A 24,627-nucleotide genomic window follows, 5' to 3' on the forward strand; every position below is an offset into this window, starting at 1 on the left:
TTCACCTATTTTGAAGTATTGGCATAAACTCTGTAGACAATATGTCTTAAAAATTACATAGATGGGGAGCAGTATTATATTTTAGGTATATACTTTTTTAGAAACATCTTTCTAGGTTCAGAATTAAGGTAGCTCCAATCTTAATGAAGAAATGATCCTAAAAAAATGTAATGCAGTTATCACATATAGATGATATTATATAGCTGAAGTTTCCAATTTTTTCCTGATTCTGTCTCATAATTAAAGATATTACAAAAAGCTGAAACAGATGTTAGCCTGTCTAGCAGTTATTAGTAGTAGATGTTACTACATAGTGATATTCATTCTAAGCACAGAAGTGGGATGGAAGTTTCAGAAGTTGTTCATGTTCTGCCTTCATCAAAGGCAGAAAGACACATACTCATGAAAACAGTGTTAGGATCCGGTTAAAGTTTCTTCATGAAAAATTCAGTCAGAAGATCCTTAATTTTAAGCAAAGAACTTTGCGGACGCATCCAAGAAGAATTAGAAATACAGTCTGTAGGACTCCTGATACTCATGTCATGATAAACTAAATGCAGATTTACTAGGTAAGTGTGATTGATGGAAGCTTACTCGTATTTGTTAGGGAGTAAATCTACCTATATGCAATTTCTTTTTTTTTGTTCTATAACAGTTCTTCCTCGCAAGTTATTTATTTTGTTAGGTTTGGGGTTTTTTTTTAAGAGAAAAACAAGTCAAAGGTGGAAGGCAAGTGCAGCAAGATGTGCATTGCACATTGCTTATAGCACTTTAACTCAAAGTATTATTCAAAAAATGAGGACTACACCATAAAAATGTGAAAAGAAAATACATGGTAATGCCTCTGTATAAATTAGAAGCTAAGATTTAAGAAATACAATCAAACACCTGGAGCTTAATCCAGTACAAATGAGTAGCAAAACTAAGAATATTTATTTAATCTCCTTGTGATAGTATCTATTTTATCTAGGGGTTGGAATGATAATAAAGCTATGTAATGTCAGGTCTTTTTTTGTTTGGGTTTAGAGTAAAAACCTGACTTTTCAGAACAATCTTGTTAACTAAATAGCCACTGTTGAAGTGCTAAACTGTGTAATTTAGAAAGTTCTTTTGGGGAAATGTTCATAATAAAAAACTTATTTGCATAATACATGTCTCAGTGTAAAGCTGAGTAATTTTATTTATGATAAAGTGGGAAATCCATCTTTTAGATAATGTTGCAGAATAGCTCATATTCATCCATTAGCTGTAGACCTAATGTCTTCATTAAATCACATTTTCAAAGAGCTGCATGGATCGCATTATATTCTCATCCTGTAAAAAAGACGACAAAAAACCAAAAATCATACACCATTACAAATGTAGTTGGCAAGTATCTATAGTGAAATTGGGTGGAACTAACTGTTTTAGTTAATGACAACATTATTTTTTAGCTTGTTTGGAGAAATTGTTAGCAGAAAAAGGCTGTCAATGGAGCTATGCTTAAATAGGGTTTTTTGTATATATTAATTAAACCGAAACTATTCTGTCAAGAATGCAATAGCATGTTAAGAAAATTATCTGCAGTATTTCAGAGGTTATAAGTTTATATACAGTATAACAAAATACATATAGACAATAAATACTTAAGAAATAATTGTTGTATCTGAAGTGTGAATCCGTACATGAAATTGCTAGTCCTGTCTATTGTACATGGGAGCCTTTTTGCAGTTGTAGGGCATCCTATTGCATAGCTAGGGATGACTCTAAATAAAATAGATTTAAGTGTGCATCTTTGTGTGAACTGAAGAATGAGTCAGTTCCGCAAATATCACCACAACACTCTGACTCCTCAGCTCAGATGTTTTGTGTGTTCACAGTGAAAGATGTTGACTGCTTTCCAGCGCTACTTCTGCTTTCTGATTGCTTTTCATTAGGTAGGTAACAAAACCTTCGACTTACAAGTTCTGCATCATGCTTACTGATGCATCACTCTGTACTCCAATTTTTAACAGTAAATAACTCCCAGCACATCAGTCAGGAAAAATTTTTTTTGTAACATTTACCTTTCAGTGTATAGAATAAAAAGTTTACTTGTAGTAGCCCATATTTGGTGGCACTTCTGGATCAACAATTGGTTGCACAATACAATATATATACAATACAAGAGTATATTACATGCTCATTTAGCATTTGCTGGTCTCCACTGTAATGATCCTCTTTTTTAATCTGAATGCACACCATTTAGTACTTTCTTGAGAGATAACCTAGCCACCTTTAATTGTAGTGAATAAAAAGACTGAATTTGATAGAATATTTTAGGAAGTTTCATGAGAGAGGCATAAAAACCCCACCTCTTAGAAAGATTATCTCGTAGTATTCTCCACTACTGAGAGGTATGTAGGCCTTCTGTACATTAATATTCCAATAACACATGATCAGTATCAATTTCCAGTTAAATTATTCACTCTTCAGTCTAGGGGGTGATTTGCTTTCTACAAAGTGACAAGTCTGAATAATTTCCTTAATTTATGTTATGAAACATGCACAGTGGGGTTTTCATCTTTGATTCCGTATGTCTTCTCAAGTGATGTTGCTGTAAGAAGTGATCTGCGTCCTATTTTGTGCTGATAAACTAACTTAGGAAAGCAATGGTATGTAATTTCAAAAAAATCTGTTATGTAGGCTAATGCTTAAAAAGTTTGCATAGGAAATTTACTAGATTAAATAACTGGAAATTAAAATAAACTAACTTTTTCCTACTGCATTGTTTTGAAACATCAGTATAACATTGAAGATCACTGACTAATGTAACTTTAAAGTTTGGTTTAACTGGAATCATTTGTCATTTAATTATTTACAAATGCTTTTGTATATACATTGGCAACTAAGCTCAGCAAATGTGCAAAGCAAACAACACGTTCTTAATTTAGAAACACTGTTTTGACACTTCCTACCAATTTTCTAATATATGTATCATCACTAATGAAACTAGTAGTTTTCTAAAATCAGCTCCATATTTCTGAAGTTTGCTGTTTCTATACAGAAGACTTCCAAATGCCCCTCCATTAGTCAGTCAAATGGGAAGAGTCTTCACAAGAAAATATAGCTTTGTCATAATACTTGGAACTTGGTGACTGTTAGTAGCTTTTTTTCCATCTTAAAAAAAAAAAAAGCAGATGCTTGCATTAGAATTCTTTGACAAGTGTATCTTTCTCATTTGCCTCTTTTATTTTCAGTACATTTTTCTAAACAGTTTTTCGTAATAGATTTGTTTAATGATTCCTAACTCAAGACATTAGGAGGTGTTAGTGCCTATGAAGCATAATCCATATGAAGCACAAAACATGGATGAATGAGCGTTGCCAGATCTGACCTAACTTCAAGCCAACTTTGAGGTTTTTCCTACTGAAGTTTGAGACAGCTACTTTGTTTTCAGGCTAGCCCAGACCCATCAGCATTGTGTATGGAATGGCTTAGTCCTGCAGAAAATATCTATCCCAGAAGCCTTTTTATCATTATCAGAAGGAGCTTTAAGTCATTCACCCTGACGTTCACCAATGCACACCTTAGCCCTTTGCCTCTGTTCTTCATATCTACAGGTGCTGCTGTAGATAGGAAGCAATGCCTGAGTCAGACCATTTTGCACCAGCACCAAGCAGGGAAAGGAGGCAGGTGAGGAACTGGGTAGTGCCTAGCCCTTGAATTAGCCACCCTACTGGTTCCCAAGACCTTTCTCTGCTCTTTGGTAAGGAAAGGACAGACAGCAGCTGCTTTCTGGGACTCAGTCCAGCATCCCTAGGGCAGGATAGTCCATTTCTCCTGTGGGAGCAGGGAGACTCCTGGAGCCTGGATGGCAGACTGGCATTCAAGCACGTGGCTCTATGGGGTAGGAAGGGCAGCGGAATCGGGTCATACACATTCCCTGTCCAAGACAGAGGGAGGATGAGGGGAAACACCTTTGCTGTCCTCACTTAATTGTGGGCAAAGATAGGTCCTTATACCCAGTGACCAGAGAAGACCACGCTCAAAGCCTGCACACTCTGTAATTCCCTACATAACTGCTTAACACTTTGTGAATGGACAGGCCATTCTTTGCATTGGGCCCGTCAATTAAGAGTCTTGAACTTGCTGCGTACCTCAGGCTGTACAATGCTACTGTGTTGATAGTTGTGCCAAATCAGGACTCAGCACAAGGAGGTGATTTTTAAAAAGGCACATGTGTGTAGAATGAGTGTTTAAGAATGCACCAGAGGCTCTTGATACTACAAAAAAATCTCAGGAACCTACCCCAGGAACCTGAAGTGGAGCCTCTGTATTCAAATATGCTCAGCTGTGTTCCTTCTTGCTCTTAAAGGAAGCGTGCCATGCTTCCTTAGTTACAATAAAACACCAGTAAAAGGGATGCACTCCTAAGACCCACTAATTTGTCTTCCAACTCAAAATAGAGGAATGGCAGTTCCCAGAGGCTGGCAACTCTTGCCTGAGAGATCATTCAAAGAAAAGGCTCCTGTAGCCTTTCCCTGGCAGAACAGGCTTCTAGTCTGTTTTAAGATGCAGACTGGAGGGGATCTGAGCTTTAGAGTTTGGTTGAGGGGTTTTTGTAGTGCTTGTCTCTTGGCACTATTTTGACTCCATCTCACAGCTTGAGCTGGAGCCTAGAGGCTGGCCAACACACCCTCTGTATACCTCTAGCGTATTTTCAGGCGCACCAGATGCTGGCTGCCACATTCATCAGTGGGCTTTCCCATTCCCAGGTCCCAGACTGGCAGGGAAGGTTTTGCGCAGATGTGCTCTAACATCAGCCTTAATGCCAAAGGAGGGGTTGTAGATGAGGAAGCCACCACAGCTGTCGAAGCCTAGGGAGCAGCAGGTGTGCTGCACCCCTATTCTGAATGTCCTGATCCTGGTAAACCAAAGGTACTAGTAGAGCTAGCAGTGGTCTAGAGAGAGGGCCAAGGGTAATTAAACATGTCGACTGGTTTCCCTAGGAGGAAAAATTGAATAAATGAGTACTTTACAGCTTGGAAAAGAGATACTGAATGAAGGGCAATAACAATAACCACTGTTTTTCCATAACACAAGAACATATGGAAAACATAAAAATATTGCATGGCAGGTCTAACACACAGGCGGATTTACTACAGGAAGGACCACAGGATCATTTAATTTTGCTTTTGGCACTGTTACATGCTCATGGAAGATGAGACTCCTCGCTCCTGGAGTGATGTGACTCACTGCATGCTGAGGAAAGAAAGGAACCTGAACCTTACCTTTTTAGATCAGTCTCATACCCATTAGGGTATTAAAAAAAGGGTTTCCTACAGCTGTATCTTAAAAGGAAGCGGCCACTACTGTCCTTTGTGAAAAATGTAATCCTGAAAAGGTTGAAGCCACGTTAACTCCTGAATCAAGTTTCTCAAAGGACTTGGATTGAATCCTAACCCGAAATCTCATTTCTGAAACCAAATCTTGATATAAACATGAATTACACACTTTGCAGCTCAGCAGTCTTAATAGAAGAACAGGTCTCAGTAGGTAGAGAGACAAAAAATTAGGCAGCGAGATACTTTTTGTATCAAAAAACATTGCCACCTTTGAAGTTAAAAGCAAGTGAAGGTGAGATAAGTGGCAAGATGAGAATGGTGTCTCTGTCATGTAGCGGTTTAGAGAGCATCTCTCACATGTATTCTGAATATTCAGAAGTAGTAAATAAGAATTTCTAGCAGAACTGAGAAACTGTGAATCACATTGGAAAAGGAAAGCCGGCAATTCCTTACTGAAGGTACTAATTTTCTTTGTAAATTAATCACTCAGCCCATCACCATAATGGCTAGCATATCCAGATTAATCTTTCATTTAATTTCTAGGACTCTGCAGACCTCAGCCGGGAAATAAATCTCATCTCTGTTTCTGATGATCACTCAGCTTTAGCAGAGCAAATGCCTTTCATTCATACTGAACAAGACTGACAAGCTAGAATTACGGTCAATGCCATAGAGCACTGCCAACAGAAGACACTATCCAATACCCATTGCTAAGGATATACAGAACAACCACAGTTAGAAGAGCTGGTGTCTTTCTTTCATCCCCCAAAATCAGTGGATTAAAATCAATCAGAGAATCACTTACTAGATAGCTGTGCTCATGAGAGCAATCCCAAAGACTAACTACAAATGCATATAAAAACTTACCAATTCTAGAGCATCTTTGCTATTTCCTGTCCGGCTTTCCCTGTTCCAAGTGGTTATAAATCTATCACTCACTAACTGCATTTATCTTACTAGTCTTGCTCTCTCCTGTCTCTTGTCTACTACTGTCTTCTCGGTATAGGAGATAAGCAATACACACAGGCTATATTGCTGGTCTGTGCCAGCTTCGTATTAATCAGAGTCCGCCTGGACAAGGCTGAGGTATCAGCAGAACACTGCTATGATTCCATATATTTCTCACTGTAACAAGTAGCATTGGTTTTATTTGCCGTATCATTTTGCATAATGTAATCAAGCCTATCTTATCACTAAGTCTAATGTGACACTTTACAGTACATAACAACCTCTTATCAGGCCAAAGACTTATCATTATTTTGTACTATATCATGTTTCTTTTTCTTGCATTTTTTAACTGACAAATTAACAGCAGTTCCTTAAATGTCTGAAAATACAACTTATCTTTCGTCATTGTCTCCTGGACTGAGAGCAAGCCGGTTTCTGAAGGGCAGAGGAGTAAAAACAGGCTGTAATTCCTGCTGCAGAAGTTTATTCTCATTCCTGGCTTAAGAGGCAATGAGCTGCTTTCAGCCCTTGAAGGAAATTAACAGCCACCTGGGTAGTGTAAACGCTTGCAATTGAGAATCGCAATCAGTTCGCACTCCCTTGCCTTGAGAAAACGTGCCTGCTGTCAACTCCTGCCATCCAACACTTTGCAAGCTCCTTGCACTCTCCCTTTTTAAGGCCTCCAGCAGGTCATGACTCGCTGTTTGAGAAACACTCCTATAGATGATAAATTTTTAAGCAATATTATTATTATTGCTGTGACTGTATGCCAGTTGTAACAGGAATGTGTCCCCCAGCAAGGGCAGAAGATAGAAATAAATATTTAGCTGAATGTGAAGAAACTTTTTGCTGTCAAGTACAAACAAAACGCCGCTAAAGAGAAAGGGGATGCAGACACAGTTGTCTAATAAGCAATGACAGCTTGTATATAACATCTCTACCACAGATTCAGAAATTTATTTACATTTTTAGTGGTTTTGTGTAATGGTGTACATACATACTCTACCTTGGGAAAATACTGTCCCTGGTATTAGGCTTCCCATCACTGTCACTCCAGAAATCTGTGTAGCACTAGGGTAGCATTAGCCAACAGATACAGGTTCAGTACTTAGCACTGGGTACTTACTTTCTGGCAGCTCTCGATGAATTCGTCTATGGTAACTACTCCATCTTTGTTTTTGTCCATTTTCTGTTCAGAAAGAATAAGAATGTATGTTTATCCTCCTGAAATCCTGTGTAAAACAAGTCCTTTTTATTATTCATTTCAGTTCTGTGTCAGCCTAGGAACAACCAGGCCACAATGCTGTAAAGGTGTAGTAAGTGATATGCTAGAATCAGCTTAAGGAGCTTATTGTTGAAAAAGCAAGGTGTAATGAGTAGATCTGAGAAACCTGGGATGGAACCACAGAGAAGAAAAAGGATTACAAAATTGGTAGGATATGCAAAACTGTTACAACAATGAAAATCTTGCTGTACCTGCTAACAGAGCCGTCTTTTTGGCTCCCTATGTTACCCGACCCACCTGGAAAAATGTTTCCACGTGTTGTCTAGGCGCATCCTCCCTGAGAACAGGATAGGTGCATTTCCCCATCATATCATATATTGCTTTCATGATATCAAGCATTTCCTGAAGAGAAAAAAATATGTCTGTGTAAGGTGCTTTATAGACACTGCTTTGACTCAGAACACATAAATGATTTTTAGGATTTACATTTTAGAATAAAATTTTGAGATTGTGCCTGTTATTTTATGACTGAACAGCTTCAAGAAGGAACTACTATGTTCCTAGAAATTCTAGCATGTTAGTTCAGCTTTCATAGATAAATTTGTTAAATAGATGCAGTGTATGATTTTGATTTTAAATGATTTAGAATATGTGAAAGTTTATGGATTGTGGGAAGAATCTCCTGAGGTCTTGTAAATAAAACTAAATGGGGAAAGAAGTTCTGTAACAGCAAGTGAATGGTCAAAGCACATCAGCTTCTTACAACTGTCTTTTTCCTAGAGAAAATAGAAACACCTATGCACACACCTGCACATATGCAAAGACTCCTCCTTTTATATCAAAAGCTTTGAATTTTGTTAATAGAGTGGCTTGTGGAAACTATAAGAATAATTATTTTAAAAAGTCATCTGCCAGTATGCTGAGAAATTATTCTATAGATCTCCTTTTTATAATAATCGCCAAGTGTTTTCCTACAAGGGTAAAATTATAAGTGTAATATATATTTATATTTACATAAAGACCCAATTTTGAAAAACCATATATTTTTATGAAGGCACTCATTTTGTCCCACTGTAATTTAAGTATGTGTTTAAATCCTTGCAGAATGAAAGATGTAGGAATCTTTTTATATAAATTCTGTTTCAAGTAAAAATTTTTAGAAGTGGATTTATAAAATGCATAACCATTGTGGCCCACTTACTCAATTCTTTTTTGTCCAAATATCCTACTGAACTACTTTATTCTAGTGACTGTATGTGCCAATACATAGGCATAAGTTGAAGCCAAAAGTTTCTGTACCTGGAGAATTCTGACCTTTTACAATTTCTGTGATGATTTTCCCTTTTCAATTTTTATATATACCTTTAAAATGAGAAAACTACTTTATTTTTTAGCATATATAGTTTCCTAATATGCTATATGTTTATTTGCTAACATGTCTAACTTAAGAATGAAGCCATTCTTCTTTGAAAGCAGGACTTACATATGCAACCTTTCGTTTCAGTGATTAGTGTAAAAAGTAGACCTTACCTCTTTAGTTATATATCCATCCTTATTTATATCATACAAATTGAAAGCCCAGTTCAATTTCTCCTGTACTGTCCCTCGGAGTAAAATTGAGAGACCCATAACAAAATCCTAAATAGACAAAAGGTCTTGGTCAGTTTGGCATTGAGCAGTTTTTCACAAACACTCAGAAATCCAGAGTAATGCATTCATCAGAAGCACGGAAGTCTGGAAAGACGTGTTGTTCCTTTCTTTTGCTTCATAGTAAGTGTTAAGGATTGCTGGTTATTTAAATGATTAACAATCTAGGCACTGTATGCTACATTCATAATTATTGAGTAATTTTCTATAAAATAAGCCATAGTTTCTGTTAGTGGATTTATCCTCTGAAATTCCTCACATAAGCAGTTGCTGTTGAACTCAATACCAGGGAAAAGTAATCCCCATGGTTTAACTGTCCAAAAAAATCTTAAGTGAAAGCTAGATTAATCCAAGCATAGGAGTCCAATTTGGGGAGAGCTATCTACTAAGGAACATTAAATTATTGTTAAATCTATACCTTGTTGAAGTGGAATATGTGGTTCCCAGACCTCTTAGATCAATCTGCTGCAGCCAACATTTGAAACTTTGTGTATGCTATAGTACACCTCAATACTTAAACCTTTTATTGGAAATATGATAGGGAATACTACTTATGTGTCCATGTACCACCTTAATGGTTTTGTGACCCACCAGTGCTCTATTGCTGTAAAGCTATTCCACAGAAATAAATCAGAAGACTTTTGAGATTATTTATATATAGTATTTGGTTATAGATTTTTGTTTCATAATTAATACTCTTTTGACAGCACAAACCTCATTTACATTTAGTGAGCATCTTCCAGATTGGAGAAAATATCAACTGGGATGTGTCATCGCCTGTCTTCTGTATTTCTTAGCTTTTTAACTTTTTTTTAAAATGATGGCTTTTTTTCCCTGTCTCCTCCACCTTTTTCTATTTGATAAGCTTGTAAACCCATAAATCTGTGAAATCGTTGCCGTAACAGGTTGAGCAGAACATATTGAGCAAGAGCTTATATTTAAGTGTGCATTTCTATGTCATTGGCAAAGACACACAGGAAGTCTTAGAGTAACATTAAAGCAGAGACTATAAAAGCTGAAAAATTTCTTATCAGCACTGGCAAAGTTTATGCATTTCCTTAAAACAGGAACAATGGAAAAGATTGCACTGAGGTCAGACCTAAACTACAAAGGTTTGATGTACCACACAGTCAGATAAGTATACCCAATACAGTGAAGCATAGACAGGTATCATGGCCTCAGATGGTCTAGTAGGCACAGACAGCTCGTTTGACAGCTTCAGTCTTTTTAACAATTCAAGTGGTATGCTCTGGGTTTTCTTAGTCTGTCATACCTTTCTGTGTTATTGCTATATGTGTCCTTTGGGGTGAATGGATACATGAATCTTGAAAGAGTTTTGCTCAACTTGTCTTGTCTACATCTCCATGACTAATTGAGGGTCACAGGGTTAAATCTCCAAACAGCTCTTTAACAGTGTACTATTAAGTATTAAAATGTTCAAGAAATTGAGAACAGATTTGATCACATTACAGCATGAGCAATTAACCTTTTTAATTCAGTATCATTTCTTTACATCTTTTCTGCACTGTTTTACATTCTTGATATAGCTTTCCCTGAAGTCCTTTGCAAAGGTCTCCAATAAGTTTATTTTCTTAGAGTATTATATTTCAGAACTCTGAATTTATTTTTAATTTGGCACCAGCAACATTTTTGCATTTATTCTATCTAAACCATATCTATTTTTCTTTTCCTGATTATTTCTCTTTCTTCCTTTCTTTGATGCACTACCCTTATGTTAGCTGGCTTCCTGGCATCATTTATATCCCCATTTGCAAGGCTGCCCTTCTATCATCAGTGTTAAAAACCATGCATCAAAAAAACTTGACTTTATACTGTTTTGCATAGGACTGAATATCCTTATAAAAGCTGAGACAACTCAAAACATTCTAGATGTGTGCTCTAAACTTTGCAAGAGCAGGTCATCTCCTTCCATATTGCATCAACATGTTTGGAAACCATACGTAGTTCAGTTTGGGTGCGTTGCTTTTGTCTGAGTGTTGTGCAGGAGTCCATCTCAGGAACAATAGAAGGGACTTGTCATAGGAGGAAGTTGTGATGACTTGAATAAGGACAGGTTAGGATGGGATATCTTTTCTACATACTTACATTCATGCAATTTAAGAATATAGCAATAAAATCATATAGAAATGGAAAATCTGATTCAGTGGACATAGGCGAAATCCACAGGGTATTTTGGACTAGATCCTCAAAGAGAAAAAGGCTGGGCATGGTGGAAGGCGATGTGTGTGTCAGGAACGTTATAGCTCTCCTAGCTGTTAAGCTGTTAATCCAGTGTAGAATGCCATCGTAAAGCAGCAGTCCTTAGGGTAGCAGCTGAGCTCAGAGAGCGTCTGTCTGCATGCTTGTTACCAACAACTCGGTGACGCTTGAATCAGGCACACCATTTAGCACGCCGCATGAACCCAAGTCCCCATTACAGTATTAGTGTACCCAGAGGTGTTTTCCTTCCTGGTTTAGACATCTGATTTCTGGAGAGAGGGGGATTCTACCTTTAGAGCCTATTTATTTTTAAAGCAAGATTCCCAGTACTGCTTGGACACTTACATGCCCTAAGGATGCCAACACGGTCCACTGAGAGGGACGGTCCTGCTCAGCTGTGCACCTAAGGAGAGGTGCATCTGCTCTAGGGTCACAAAGGAGCCTAAAACTCTGGAGGAGGTCTGGACTGAGACACAGCTCCAGGTCAGGTCTCTTTTCAGTCTGTGACAGCAGAGTTAGAAGCACAGAAGTCTGTGCTTTGGTACTTGCCTTTACTCCTTTCCACAGCTTCTTATTTCCAACTTTCTAGCTTCCTGCTGAGCATGCTAATACCTGTGAAGACCTCAGTTAAATGCCAAATTCTCCTGTGCCTGACTTTGATTCTGCAAGAAAGGGGGGTGTCTCACTGAAGGGTTGCAAAATGGAGCATCATTGCACCTGTACTGGAGATTCTGTGTGCTCAGTATCACAGCCTGCCCACGTTTCAGTTCTGCACTAGAGCTGTATAGAGCCTCTGGTTGTGATTTGGGATTGGTTTTTTTTCCAGCAGTGATTAATTATCTCTTAGCAAGGTTGTTGATGACTTTCTGGTGGCTTTATCCCTCAGTAAATCTTTGGGGAGAACTAGTCCATTAATAAATTAATTAACAAGCTTAATATGTGCTGTCTGGAATCCATAGGAAAGCTTAAAATTATTCAACCTGATCATGTGTTCCTTTATGTCTTGTTCAAGGCCAGAAGAAGTAGGTAAGCAGGCACCTAAATCCGTTTTTGGATTTAGCCCTTAGGATTTTGGAAAGGAATCAAGTGATGAATGTTAGTCACAGAAGTGGTGGAGCCCTGGTACACGTAAAACAAAGTTCACCGAGGAGAAGCTGATGTTAAGAGGAAATACATTTCTTTGTAGCTGCTTTACACCAGCTGGTATTAAAATGCTTATGAGATTACCACTGTCTGAGAAAAATTAGCTCATTTCCTACATGACATGAACAAGGCTTTTTGTATTGAACACAGGGAATCACACTTGGATACATTCGTTAAACTGCTACGCTCATATTACTGCCTTGGAGACAATAACTGTTTATCACTGTTATTATTAGTGAAATACCGAAGTTGTGTTTGATCTTAAGACATAAAATAAGACATAACAAGGTAGGTTAATTCTGGACTCTCCTATGGAAGTCAGTTAACATGCTTGTTAATTAATTAATTAGTGCAAAATTCTCAGGTAACAATTGAGGAATAAAGCAATCCGAAAATCACCAACAACTTTGCTAAGAATTATTAATAATTTTTTTGAGAAACAAAGACAAGTTTGTTTTTGATTAAAAATGACAAAAAGCTTTAAACATCTCCATTACATTTGGGCACAGCTTTGTACTTTAAGGGACTGAGGATTGGTGGGATTACTGAGTGACTTTCCTCTCATCAAGGTCACATTTAGACCACATTTAGCCTTGGCCATTAGGCTTAAGCCGTTAGGCACACTTAGCCATTAGGTCACATTTAGCCTTAATATTCATCTACAACAAACTAAGGGTACTGATTTGGATATCTGCACATGGGTGCAAAGTGCTTTACCTTTGACTATATGTCTGAAGTTAATTAGCCTCAATTTTCCTGACTTGAGGCCCAGATCTTCATTTTGGTTCAGTTACAATATTCACGCAGCAAGTGGGAACCTTGCTTTCACACCTGTCTCTGTCTGATGGAAAAAAGAACTTCCATTCACTAATATGCCAAAGAGACCTTCAACAGCTGGGTCACTAGGTTTTCTGAAACTTTGTGTGTCCCTCATGTTAAAGCAAAACTAGTTGGCATAACTAAGGAACTAAGTTAGTCTCAAAACTGATACAATCTTGGGATAAGGAGAGAGAGGTTCAAGCAGCTAGTTTGTTTCCATGAGTTCGCTTTTATGCTGCGTAAAATGCTTCAGTTGGAGAGCCTGACTCTTATCAGAGAGTATACAGAGCTAGGCATGACAAAACTCTGAGGACATCGCAATCTCATCAAGCAATCTCATCCAATGAAGGTGTGTGTTTAACTTGTGCTAAAGTCCAACACTTCATTGTTGAAAATTTGAGGAAAAAAGAGCAAAAAGCTAGAACAAAGTCTCTCTTTCTTCCTCCCCACAACTCCAGCTACCACTGCTTCATTAGAAAAGGGAGGGTGCAACACAAAAAATATCATTCTTACTTACATTCTTTCAGTACCATTTCAGATTTTTATACCCTTTTTACATAGAGGAGAGCCAAAAAGTTTTTTTCATTATAGATCATCATGTTAAATTGTATTTACTCCTACACTTTGATGTAGAAAGTAAACTGGGATGAATGATTATTTATTCTCCAAATTTTTAAATCACCCCCTTTTTCTCCATCTTTTGTGCTTTTTTTTTGCTAATGGAAATTAGAAAGCTAGAGTATGGATTGGTATAGAAAGAATATGGCATAGTTGCACCTAGGATAAAAAGGAACAGGAAAAAAATGACATGACTGTAATTTTCACATTTCACAATATCTACTTTCACATTTCACAGCTACTTTCACGTGATTAGAAAAAACCTAAACATTTTTAACATAAGGAGGGTGCTTTTAGAATGACTATCATACAGTTTGTAAGTATGATGCAGCTACACGGTACAAGGCCATAGAAGTAAGAGTCTTGACAGCAGTAGAATTATGCTGGATTCACAATTAGTACAAATAATATCAAAGTGTGGGTCGCTCTGTCTGAGTCGATATTGAACAAAAGTAAGCTGGAAACGTCTGTTTTGGCAATGAAAAAAACACTGCTTCTTTTATTTTCCTAGTTTATTTTATTCCAAAGCCTTTTTTGTATATAGACCTGCACTTTGAGATATTCAAATCCCTTAAAAAGGGCTTCATATGTACTGCATTTCTTAAGGCTTTCTGTCTGAGATACAAAATGTCAACAAATTGTCCAGGAAAGATACAAAAGCTTATTTTGTTCTCATTATTCTTAATGGTAACAGCAGAAATACTTCTCAAATACTGATGCTAAAAATGTTTTCTCTCATTGCCTCTGCTGTTGCTAATTTGACCAGAAGGATTCTTTGTAGAATTAGCCTATGTACAGAACATGTGAATAAAACCTCCATTCCTGCTTCTAGTTTCACACACAGCCCATTGATTTCAGCTGCCCGGAAAAAGGTAGATGGGGTTCATGTTTTTTTAAATAAATGCAAATAATCCCCCACAAAATGATCTGGTTATAGTCCCAGTTGAGGTATAGATTTCTGATCACAGTGCACCTGCTTGGTGAGGCTTCTCCTTCCATATTACATCAATAATAAAGCAATGAAAATTCTTTCAAAAAAATTTCTGTCAGAGCTCACAACTTCATTCACTCAAGTAAATCATAAAAACACATATAGGACATTTAAACAAATTTAAAGTGGGTGTATTTATCACAATCCGATCTCAAGTTGTAAGGATATCATTCATCCATTGTAAACAAAGAAAAACATGACAAAGCAAACATATCCTTTTGCAAATGAACTGAGTTGTTTTATTTTAATTCTATAGCTTAAAATAATGGCTCCTTTGCAGTATTATTTTGTACACCCTGTTTTCATCTAAACTATTGCAGTGAGTTGCCCTTTTTACCATGTTATTGCATCGATGATACCAGCCTTTGCAGGCAATGACATCGGCTTTAGCAGGGAAAGGTGGAATTTTGAAAACAGATTAGGCAGTTAAATGGAGGAATGATGAATTTCAAACTCTTGTGCTTTTAAATACATTTTCTTTAAAGCCTTTTTGTTGAGCCTTCTCCTGGAAACTAATAGAGTGTGTGAGCAATCCTATTTTGGCTGACTCATCCCCGTAACATTAGTCATAGCTCAGAGTCCTTCTCACCTTGCAGAGGCAGGGAGGAAGATAAGGATTATTTTATGTAACTTGCGTATAAATTGGGTTACCTTTTAAATGAACAGATTTATACAAATATTACATCACAGCACAGTCTGAGTTACCATTTTTGGATATACAATTGTAAAATAATAATAATGACTTTTGTTAATACATTGGAAAAAACTTGAAACTTGAGTCACATACATAAGCTAAATTTTTCATAATGTGAGCCATAGAATAAAAGCCACCAAACTGGACTTAGTTACAAGGAATGGCAAAATGTTCAGTTGCAGAGAAAGAAGTAACAGCGTCATTTACCTCAAAACTTACAGATCCGTTGTGATCAGTGTCAAATGCATTAAACAGAAAATGCGCATAAGTTGTGGAATCTACAATTCAAAACAGTAAAAATAATTAATAGTAAGCACATCTTATGTCATTTAATTTCATTCCATGAAAAAATTTGATACCAAGACATATTTTGATACCAAAATTTGATAGCAAGACTAAATTTTCAATTCAGTTTAAACTTCTTTTTTGGCAGGGGAGAAGGGATAAATAATGAGTGCAAGTATGTGGGTAGCTACACTGTTAGGAATAGAAAATCTAAAATTCTAGTCCAGAATATCTTTATTCATTTTCATTCCCATTTCTGCTAATCACTGATGTCTGGATGAATAGCAAAGAAGCCATGTTACTGTACTCTGAGACAACCTGTGTTAATGGGAATGCTACTTTGTCAGTTAGAGGACCGTGACAGGTGATCTATCTCATATGTTAAAGAAGAAAAATGCGTTCATTTATTCACTTTAAATGAGGGAAGCAGACACTGCCATCTGGGCATCTGCCGTATCATTGTTGCTCTGAAGACAGGCCTGTGACCCAGGCTGAAGATGATTTTGTGAGAAAGCTGCTGCTGCGCTCGGGTCCTGTGCTCACCCACAGGTGAGAGAAAATCCTGTCCAGAGAAGCAGGTTCTTAAAGCTGGTTTGCTGCTTAGTTCCCATGAACATCATATGAGAGCTAGGTGCTTAAAAACCTTGGAAAAACTGGCTGTGACTAACTGCAGTGGTCAGTAAGACTCGGAAAGCTGACCTTAAACAAGTGGTCCCTTCACTAATTATCTGTGTACTTTTCAAACCTACTGACTAGTGCGTATCGACTCATCTTAGAAACACAAGACAGCATGAATATAAATCTGTCAAGCCTCTAAGTTTTTGTAAAGATCCATCTTTTCATTTCCACTGAATGCCTTCTGAGAGGCACAATCTGCTTCAGGAATAATATATTGCAAAGAGAAAACTTCTCCAGAGACTGCCCTGTTGATGTGAGGTACAAGCTGCTGGGGTTATGGGAAGTCAGCTTTCCTCCGTGTCTTTTCCCTCCCTCAAAACCCTGCAAATTAATGTAGGCTGAGGTATTATTTACTTTTAATACTCATTGCTTTGCTCTTTCTACTTCATGTATTTACATTAACTTTAGGTTAATTAACATTAACCTCACAAACTTTTAGTAAAGTGAGAAGTGATATGAAATCTGTGTCTCCCTTGCAGGGCAAACCCCCCTCATCATGGAAAAATATCATCAGTGCTGAGACGCCTTTTTCTGATTTCTTGGCATTAAATCATTTTACCTTTCATATTAATCCTGAAAACCTTTATTTGTCACAGCCCAAAATATTGTTTTGAATTAAACTGAGTGATAGTCTTGGGTCACTCACCTGAAATGCCACCTTGACCCCAAGGAACCAAATATGCCAAAACTCAAAACTTTGTACTTCACAGATTCAGACCTGATATTAGGAAGTAAAGTCTCTGGTCTTACTTCAATATGTTAATTTCATATGATGTGAAATAATTGTAACAAGAAAAAACTCTGCAACCTTTAAACCTGTTAACCTGTCTGTTAATGCATTTTCAGAGAATTAAAAAAACCCAGCACTATTGAGACATTCAGTCATTCAGCCATGTATGCAGTCATCAGTGTAATTGCGTAAGCATGGCCTAGCAGACAAAGTCCCACTTTAACTGAAAAATGTAAATTTGTTGACTTCAGTTTATATTTAGGATTTTAATAGTCATGTTTTCTATAATCTACTGAGACTTCTGTTGTGCAACAGACTATACTATGCAAACCATCTTCAGGGAAAAAACATATTATAGAGGTATAATTACTGTAAACTGAATCTTAAATAGTTTCCCATTCTCTTGGCATTCATTTCTTAAAAACATGTGAAATATTCCTATTATTTTCTGTAGATTTACAGAAAACTCAAAGGTTAACACAAAGGTTTTTTATTGTTTGTTGCCCATACATGATACAATATACTACTCTTTTTGTGTGATGGTATATGAAAAAAAATCTCTATTTGAAGAATCTTTTCTTTCTAGTAACCCCTTCTGAAAAAAAAAATTCAGAGGTCTTTTTCAGGGTCATTTGTTCAGGCAATTCTGGTCTGAAATTTTGCCCTCAAAACCACTGCAGGATGAGGTACACTAGTCTTTTAATTAGAGCTACATAACATGATTCCCCCTGCCGTCGTCGTGTCCCCCGTCCCCCCCTCCAGATCTTGATCATTAATCATGTTAGACAAAAGCTTAACTTTTTAAATAAAATATGTTTTCTTTTCAGGGATCTGATATCATAACTACTAGGCTAAATTGATATTTTGACAGGTTGTGACAGGAACAGATATTAAATCAGAATTCCTTTGAAATACACCATTAAAGCATTTTAAACATCAGAGACAAAAAAATGGTAGTCATTATACATCCGAGAGTATGCCTTATCAAACCATGAACATAATCTGTTCTGTTCATAACTGAGGAGGAGTGTAATAATTATGCAGTGTCTGGATTCTTATCTACGACCTGCCTGGCTGAAGAACAAATCCCAAGTTATATTTCAGGCGAACCATTGCATGAACGCAGGGGGCCTATTCATTCACCTGTATTTCTAAAAAGAAATTATTGGAGTGCCTTTCTGGCATGGAAAGCTTTTTACAAAGCTAATTCTGCCTTTTAAAATACATCGATTTTACTGCAGTTCTGTGTTATCTCCTTTGGTACTGTTACTGTGGCTCCCTTATCCTCTTTCTACTCCTCCTGTCCCTTATCCTGGATAGTCTGGAAAGTTGCTTGGTGAAGTGGCTTGCTGGATGACATTGGAAGATGACTTTTTGGTGATTACTTGCTTACCCTGAAGCTTAAAATCTTACACAACATCATACTCAGATTTGCTCAGATATGAATTTTCGTAATGATACATCATGCTGTATCTGGTTTTGCATTACATAGACAATTGGGGCACAGATCTATGTGTATGACACGTTTTAATTTGGGGACAAATTTCAAACTTTCTTTTTTCCTCTTTAATATTCAGACATACATAAAAACAATATTTTAAGCGCAACTGAAATTTGAAGGCCTCAGCTGCACACAATATTTTGGCAATACATACAAAGATTTAAGTATCCAGTCTAGCTGCTTAACTAGACACTTAAATATGATGATCTCACCCTGTTGTTAGCATGCAGGGATATGCAAATACAGACAATTAATTGGGCTTTGAAGATACCTTGGCTAATGTGAGGAACAAAGAATAGACTTTGGCTCCCATACCTCTCAGAAAATGGCAAAAGTCAACATAAGCACCTACAAACCAGCACAAAACCTACACAAAACAGTTCAAGTCTCAGTGGGCCCACAGAAATTAAGGATTACTGATGTGAGCTGTTACTCTTCCAAGGAGATTCAGCTCTTCTGCTGTTTCCACTGAATATTTTTCCTGAAATTCCGAGGAAAACTGCATAAGGCTTTCACATTTGTTTGTGCTGCCTTTATGTACTGCTAAGGCTGCACGCCATTGCATGGAAGCCATGGAGGATGGGGAGAGGAAGGGGATAGCTTCTGATGGTCCCTTCTTGGTGCTCTTCGCTGAGATCTCTGAAATGGTTTTACTGAGAAAGTGAAAAATGCTGTTACTAGTACACAACAACATCTGTTACTGACAAGTGAATTATCTGGATTCAATACTTTTCTACCTTGCTAAAAATTTAGCTTTTTACTCTATTTCACTAAAGTTAAAAGAAGCAAGAAAAAAAAGCTTTTTTTTTTCCAGAAAAGTGTAACTCCCTTGTTGCAGATAGAGTAATGGCATTGTTGAAATTGCAGCGCATAGTGTAACCGTGTGCCCCTGTAACGCAGTATTGCCATTGCTACTAAGAAGCGCAAGTATTACAGGGAGCTTGCCCCAGGACGGAGGCTCGTCAGCTTGCAGCTTTGTTTCCCGTGGCTTAGCTGTGACAGCAGTCTCTCGAACTGATCAGGTTTCTAAGGCTGATTAGTTTTACTTTTGTGGTGCAGCTATAGCTTTACACAGGTAGCAGAAACAAGCCGTTATTCTATGCAGAAATATTTATGACTCTAACGTAATGGTGCAGTGGAGAGAAGAACTTTTTGCCTTGTACGCTAGCAGAGACCTTGAGCAGCAGAGAGATGGGATGCAGTGCAGAGGAGAGCGGGTGTGGGATGAGAGGGGCCAGGGCACAGGCTGGCACTGGAGACCCCACAGCTATAAACAAATCACCCCTGGTCAGTTAAAGAAATGCAGGTGTGGAGCTGGACAAAAATGGGCTTAGGGGTAGCAAAGAAAACAAAGAAATAGCATCTAACACATGTAAAAGGTACCACCTATAATAAATTTGGATATAATGTGGAGCTGCAAACCAATGGAGGAAAAGAAAGGTGTAAAAATGTGTTAGCAAACATGTAGAAGTGACCCCAGGTGGATCCTAGACCGAGGAAGAAGAAAGCACCAACATGAGCATCCTGTTCCTCCCGGGGAAGGCTTCCGGATGCCAACAGCCCACTTCAGTCCCCACCTCCTCCCCCAAATGATGCCGCTGCCCTAAAGGCCCAGAGGAGCAGCAGAAAGGTGAGCATTAACGCCAGGAAAAGGGGTAGAAGCTAAGAATTGAGTATATATCAAGTTTAACTACATTAATATTCTTTCCTTTCTGTAGCAATTAGGTCTGGACTAATAAAGATTAGGCTTTTAAGACTACATTTATTCTAACAATACATTTTAGTTTTACTTGTATAAAAGGTGTGCTTTCTCTTTGCCCATAAACAATTTTGAGTGTAACAAGAAGAAATATGATAATTTTTTTTACTATTATTTTAAGTGTAGTAAAGGTCTAGTAAATCACATGCAGAGTATTTTTTTCACTAGCCAGGGCAACTAGAAAATATAATATCAGAAACTGTAATTGTTAGGCTGGTTTAAAAGCTTAGATACAGAGATAATCAGTAGGCAGGTCAACTCTTCTAGCCTTTTGTTCTTCCCTGTTGAGTGTGCCTACTTGTTAAGGATTTCAGTGATGGTAATCCACACTGAATCCTGCTCTTTACCTTCTAGGTCTTTATTCAAAATAAAACTAATTGGGAGATGTTTTGCTCCTACCAATTAAGTGTGGGTTTTTTTAAATACAAGTGAAAAGAAAGAGCTATGAACAGTCCCAGGGAAACATGCAAATCTCAAGAGCTGTGGGAGAAGATGAAGAGGCAGGATTGACGAGCTGTAGGAGAATATGAAGAGGGAGGATTGAATGGTAAAAGCAAGAGGAAGAAAAGAGAGGAAAACAATTCAAATTAAAAGAAAAGCCGAGGTTCAAGGCAAAAAACTGTTATACATTTTTGTGTTACCTTCATTGCACTAAAAGATAATAAAGATAAAGAAATTAATGAAACCCCTGGAAATAATTGAAATTAAGTTTCGCAAAAAAAGCCCTCATTTAAGTAGAGAAACCCCATAGAAGTCGAGGGCGTTCTGCCATCGATATTAGAGGGTACCTGTAGTGCCTCCTACAGTTTTCATTCCTACTGTGAAAGGTTTTGTGGAATAAAAGAGAATGGGGAAGCCTGTGTAGAAAGTTTAAAAAGAAATAACTTAGAGAAACCTGGTTTTCAAAGGTACCCAAACACAGGTATTAACTTCATAATAGAAGACTGACTTCTTGTAGATATCATTGCATTTCATTCAGAAATACATACTTTAAAATGTGTCCAGCCATCAAGGAAGTACCCCATGAGCTCAGAGAGAGCTTGAGACAACAATCCTGTTAATTTTTGAACAACAGGCTCTTTTGTCAGACTTAGGGACTAACAAACATAACCCTCTGTACACTGTAGTACTAATTATATCTGCCAAGTACTCACCTCCCTGTGGAAAGAACTGAGAGTAAATCTCTTTGAAGGTTTCTTCATTGACAACACCACTGGGGCATTCCTGAAAAAAGTGAAAGACAAGAAATGAATAGCATCCAAACTGGTTGAGTCAAATCATGAGTTCATGAGCCTGTACAGAACATGTATGTGACTCTAAGAGTTCAACATGCTGCAAGAGTCTGATTTTGCACTTTCAACCAAATATTAATGCATTAAATGTGTGTCACTTTGAAGGATCTTCCTAAAGAGTTCCCATGGGACAAAAATTTCTTCTGTGCCATATATCTCAACTTCAGTCTTGAGACATGAGTGACAGACGTGAGCAGCAGCCGCTCTGCTGCAGGGCATGGAGCTATCGGTGTCACTGTGGGCCACGGATGGTTGCTCCCACAGCTGCAAGCAGCACTTGCATGGTATAGAAACCGAGCAGGAATGTAAACTGCATTTGCAGTTAGGTATTACTGGTACAACAGGCAGTCATACTCTACCAGAAGAGTTATATTCAATGAATTCAAAAGAGCCTGTCACGAAAGACCTTATTCAAACCTTGCATATCCTTCTGCCTCTTTACATCTTGTTCGTACACTGAAATATGTAAGAAAGAGTAAGCAGAAAGTGTCAGAGCAGAGAGATTACAGAGAAAATGAAAGGAAGTGAAGAAGAAAAAAGAGGATTAGAGTGGTGACTTTACAAAAATTACTCATGTAAAGAGGAAGGAAAAGCAGAATGAATACTGTATTTTTTTACTAAGTCATGCATAAAATCTAAGACCAGACAGCTGACTTTAGTCCTGAATTTGCCAGACTGAGCAGACAACTTGGGGCAACGCACTTAATTCCTTTTCATCTTAATTCCTTCTTTAACACAGAGAGTGAAAAAAGCCTGGCAAGCTCTTTAAGAGGAAAGTATTTCTAGAAACAAAGATAAGTAAGAAAAGACAAATTAAGTGTTAAGGTTCATATATTTATTTTTGTCCATTGCTATGCTATTTGGACTGATGTCTCAAACTTCTGTGCCTCTAGTCCTAAACTGGGGAAAGGAAATAGCTTTAAATGAAGATAAAGAACAGTATAACATCTTTCACCAGTGTAATAACAGCCTTTCTTGTGAGAGCAAATGATATTTCTATTAGATCAAATAAAGAACACTGAGATACTCATAGTTCTGACAGCTTCTGCTAAGCAACAAATAGTATAATCCTGCTAATTAGGAGATGAATGCATTGCCTGAAAAACACGTCAGATCTGTAGATCTAGGATTATTTTGATTTATGTCACTTATCCTCAGCCAAAATCAGCTCTTCACCATAACTAAGCGTGTGCAAACACATAGTAAAAACCAATTCTGTTTGATCAGAACAGACAGACAAAGAGCGGTCACGGAGACAGAAGTACGAAGTTATTTGTTCCTGGTCACAGAGGCTGTCGCTGATGGAGGCAGAATTAGAGCACAGGTCTCGGTAAGACCAGATGTATACTGACTGCTGGGCCACACTGCCTTTCAAACCAAAGCCTTTGGGGAATGGGAGGAACAGTGAAATGCATCTAGTATCTCTACCCTTCGTCAGGTAAGGAGCAATCCGCTAATGGAGGCGGCATCTCCCTGCCTGTCATGTATTTGGGTGTGAGGGCATTCTAAAACATCTCTCTCTGCTTTAGCAGCTTCCCGAAAAGACTGTAGTCAGATGGTCTAGCGTCTCTGTCGTCCCCAACAGGTTTACTACACTGCTTCTCTTTTTATGTGAAGCCTTTTGGAGCTGTATAAATGCATGCAAAAGAGCAGTATTTTTACTTGTATTTGAGGTACAATAAAGAAAACATCAGTGAAGTGCTCAGATACTCACTGATACAACAATATAGTTATTCAATGTAGAAAATGTAACAAAGGTATTTCATAAGTTCCTCTTCCAAGCATACATTGCTATATACGCTACATCATTCCCAGACTTGCTCAAGGAAGAATAATGCAACCTTCTCCCTGAGATGGGTGGGAGTGCGAAAGGACAATGCAGTATTTTAGACTTTAGAAAAAGAAGCCGTGGCATCTTTCTGTTCTGCATGTAATTTCTTTTCAGACAAAAAGCTAGGTACATTTTGAGTGAACTAAAAAGAAAACCTGTATATTGAATTTGTACAATTCAGATTTTGCATTTGTTTTTATTTTTCTGAGAAGCTTAATAAATAATGAATGACAAAATGTGCGTTTAGGTTCATCTAACTCTATGGCTTATTAACATGTAAACCAATTTTTCTACCTTTTCCTTGGATGAGAAAGACATTCAAAAATATGCTCATTTTGCAGAGTGCTCTCCCCTTTTTTACAGGAAATGCCAGCAACTCCAACTGTGTCAGTCCTTAGTCTGAAGCTGTGAAGAACAAGACTCCCATTTCCTGACTGCATTTAAATGTTACAATGTTAGAGGATAATTAAAGGTACTCTGGAAAAAATGGTCTGATTTATTCTTTGTTAGTTCAAAATAAGTTAGCAGCCTGCTTTTAGAGAAATACATCATCTACGTACCTCGTTTAAAGGTAGTACTTTTGTCTGTCACTTAATGAACTCCAGTTTCACCATACTGTTTGAAAGAACCATTGCTTGAAAAGGCAACCTTTCACAGACCTGCATATTAGTAGAGCCAGGAGTGATCTCTTGAGTTTCTCTAGGTTGACCCTATGTATTTTCCTCTGCTTTTTACCATAGCATTGCCAGTAGCACCTTACCTCTTCCATCCTTGGAGATCTGTGGTAATGGTATCTTAAGGACATTCATTAAAAATCTGTGATGATGGCCAATTACTCTTATCAGAAATATGTAGTTGAAACTTTTCTTTCTTTAGCTTGGATCTTTCCTCTGAAACTATAGAAGACTGTGAACACTTCTGTTCTTAAATAATTTTAATC

The 24,627-nt window shown here is 37.6% G+C and overlaps 1 protein-coding gene across 5 annotated transcripts in view; it reads right to left on the reverse strand.

Annotated features, from left to right (window-relative positions):
- Positions 1–1,266: 1,266 nt before the first annotated feature.
- KCNIP4 (potassium voltage-gated channel interacting protein 4) overlaps positions 1,267–24,627 on the reverse strand; it is a 360,997-nt gene continuing 337,636 nt past the window's right edge. For 4 of the 5 annotated variants that reach the window (XM_075499184.1, XM_075499183.1, XM_075499182.1 and 1 more), the window contains 6 exons: positions 21,719–21,788; positions 15,819–15,889; positions 9,010–9,117; positions 7,777–7,881; positions 7,381–7,443; positions 1,267–1,314 (listed from right to left, as the gene is read on the reverse strand). In XM_075499184.1, the coding sequence (XP_075355299.1) occupies positions 1,267–1,314; positions 7,381–7,443; positions 7,777–7,881; positions 9,010–9,117; positions 15,819–15,889; positions 21,719–21,788 (465 nt within the window). Of the gene's footprint in view, positions 1,315–7,380; positions 7,444–7,776; positions 7,882–9,009; positions 9,118–15,818; positions 15,890–21,718; positions 21,828–24,627 lie in introns of all 5 variants that reach the window. The other variant, XM_075499185.1, reaches the window with a different exon arrangement.

This window comes from Mycteria americana, chromosome 4, assembly GCF_035582795.1.
Source record: "Mycteria americana isolate JAX WOST 10 ecotype Jacksonville Zoo and Gardens chromosome 4, USCA_MyAme_1.0, whole genome shotgun sequence".
Taxonomy (NCBI): Eukaryota; Metazoa; Chordata; class Aves; order Ciconiiformes; family Ciconiidae; genus Mycteria; species Mycteria americana.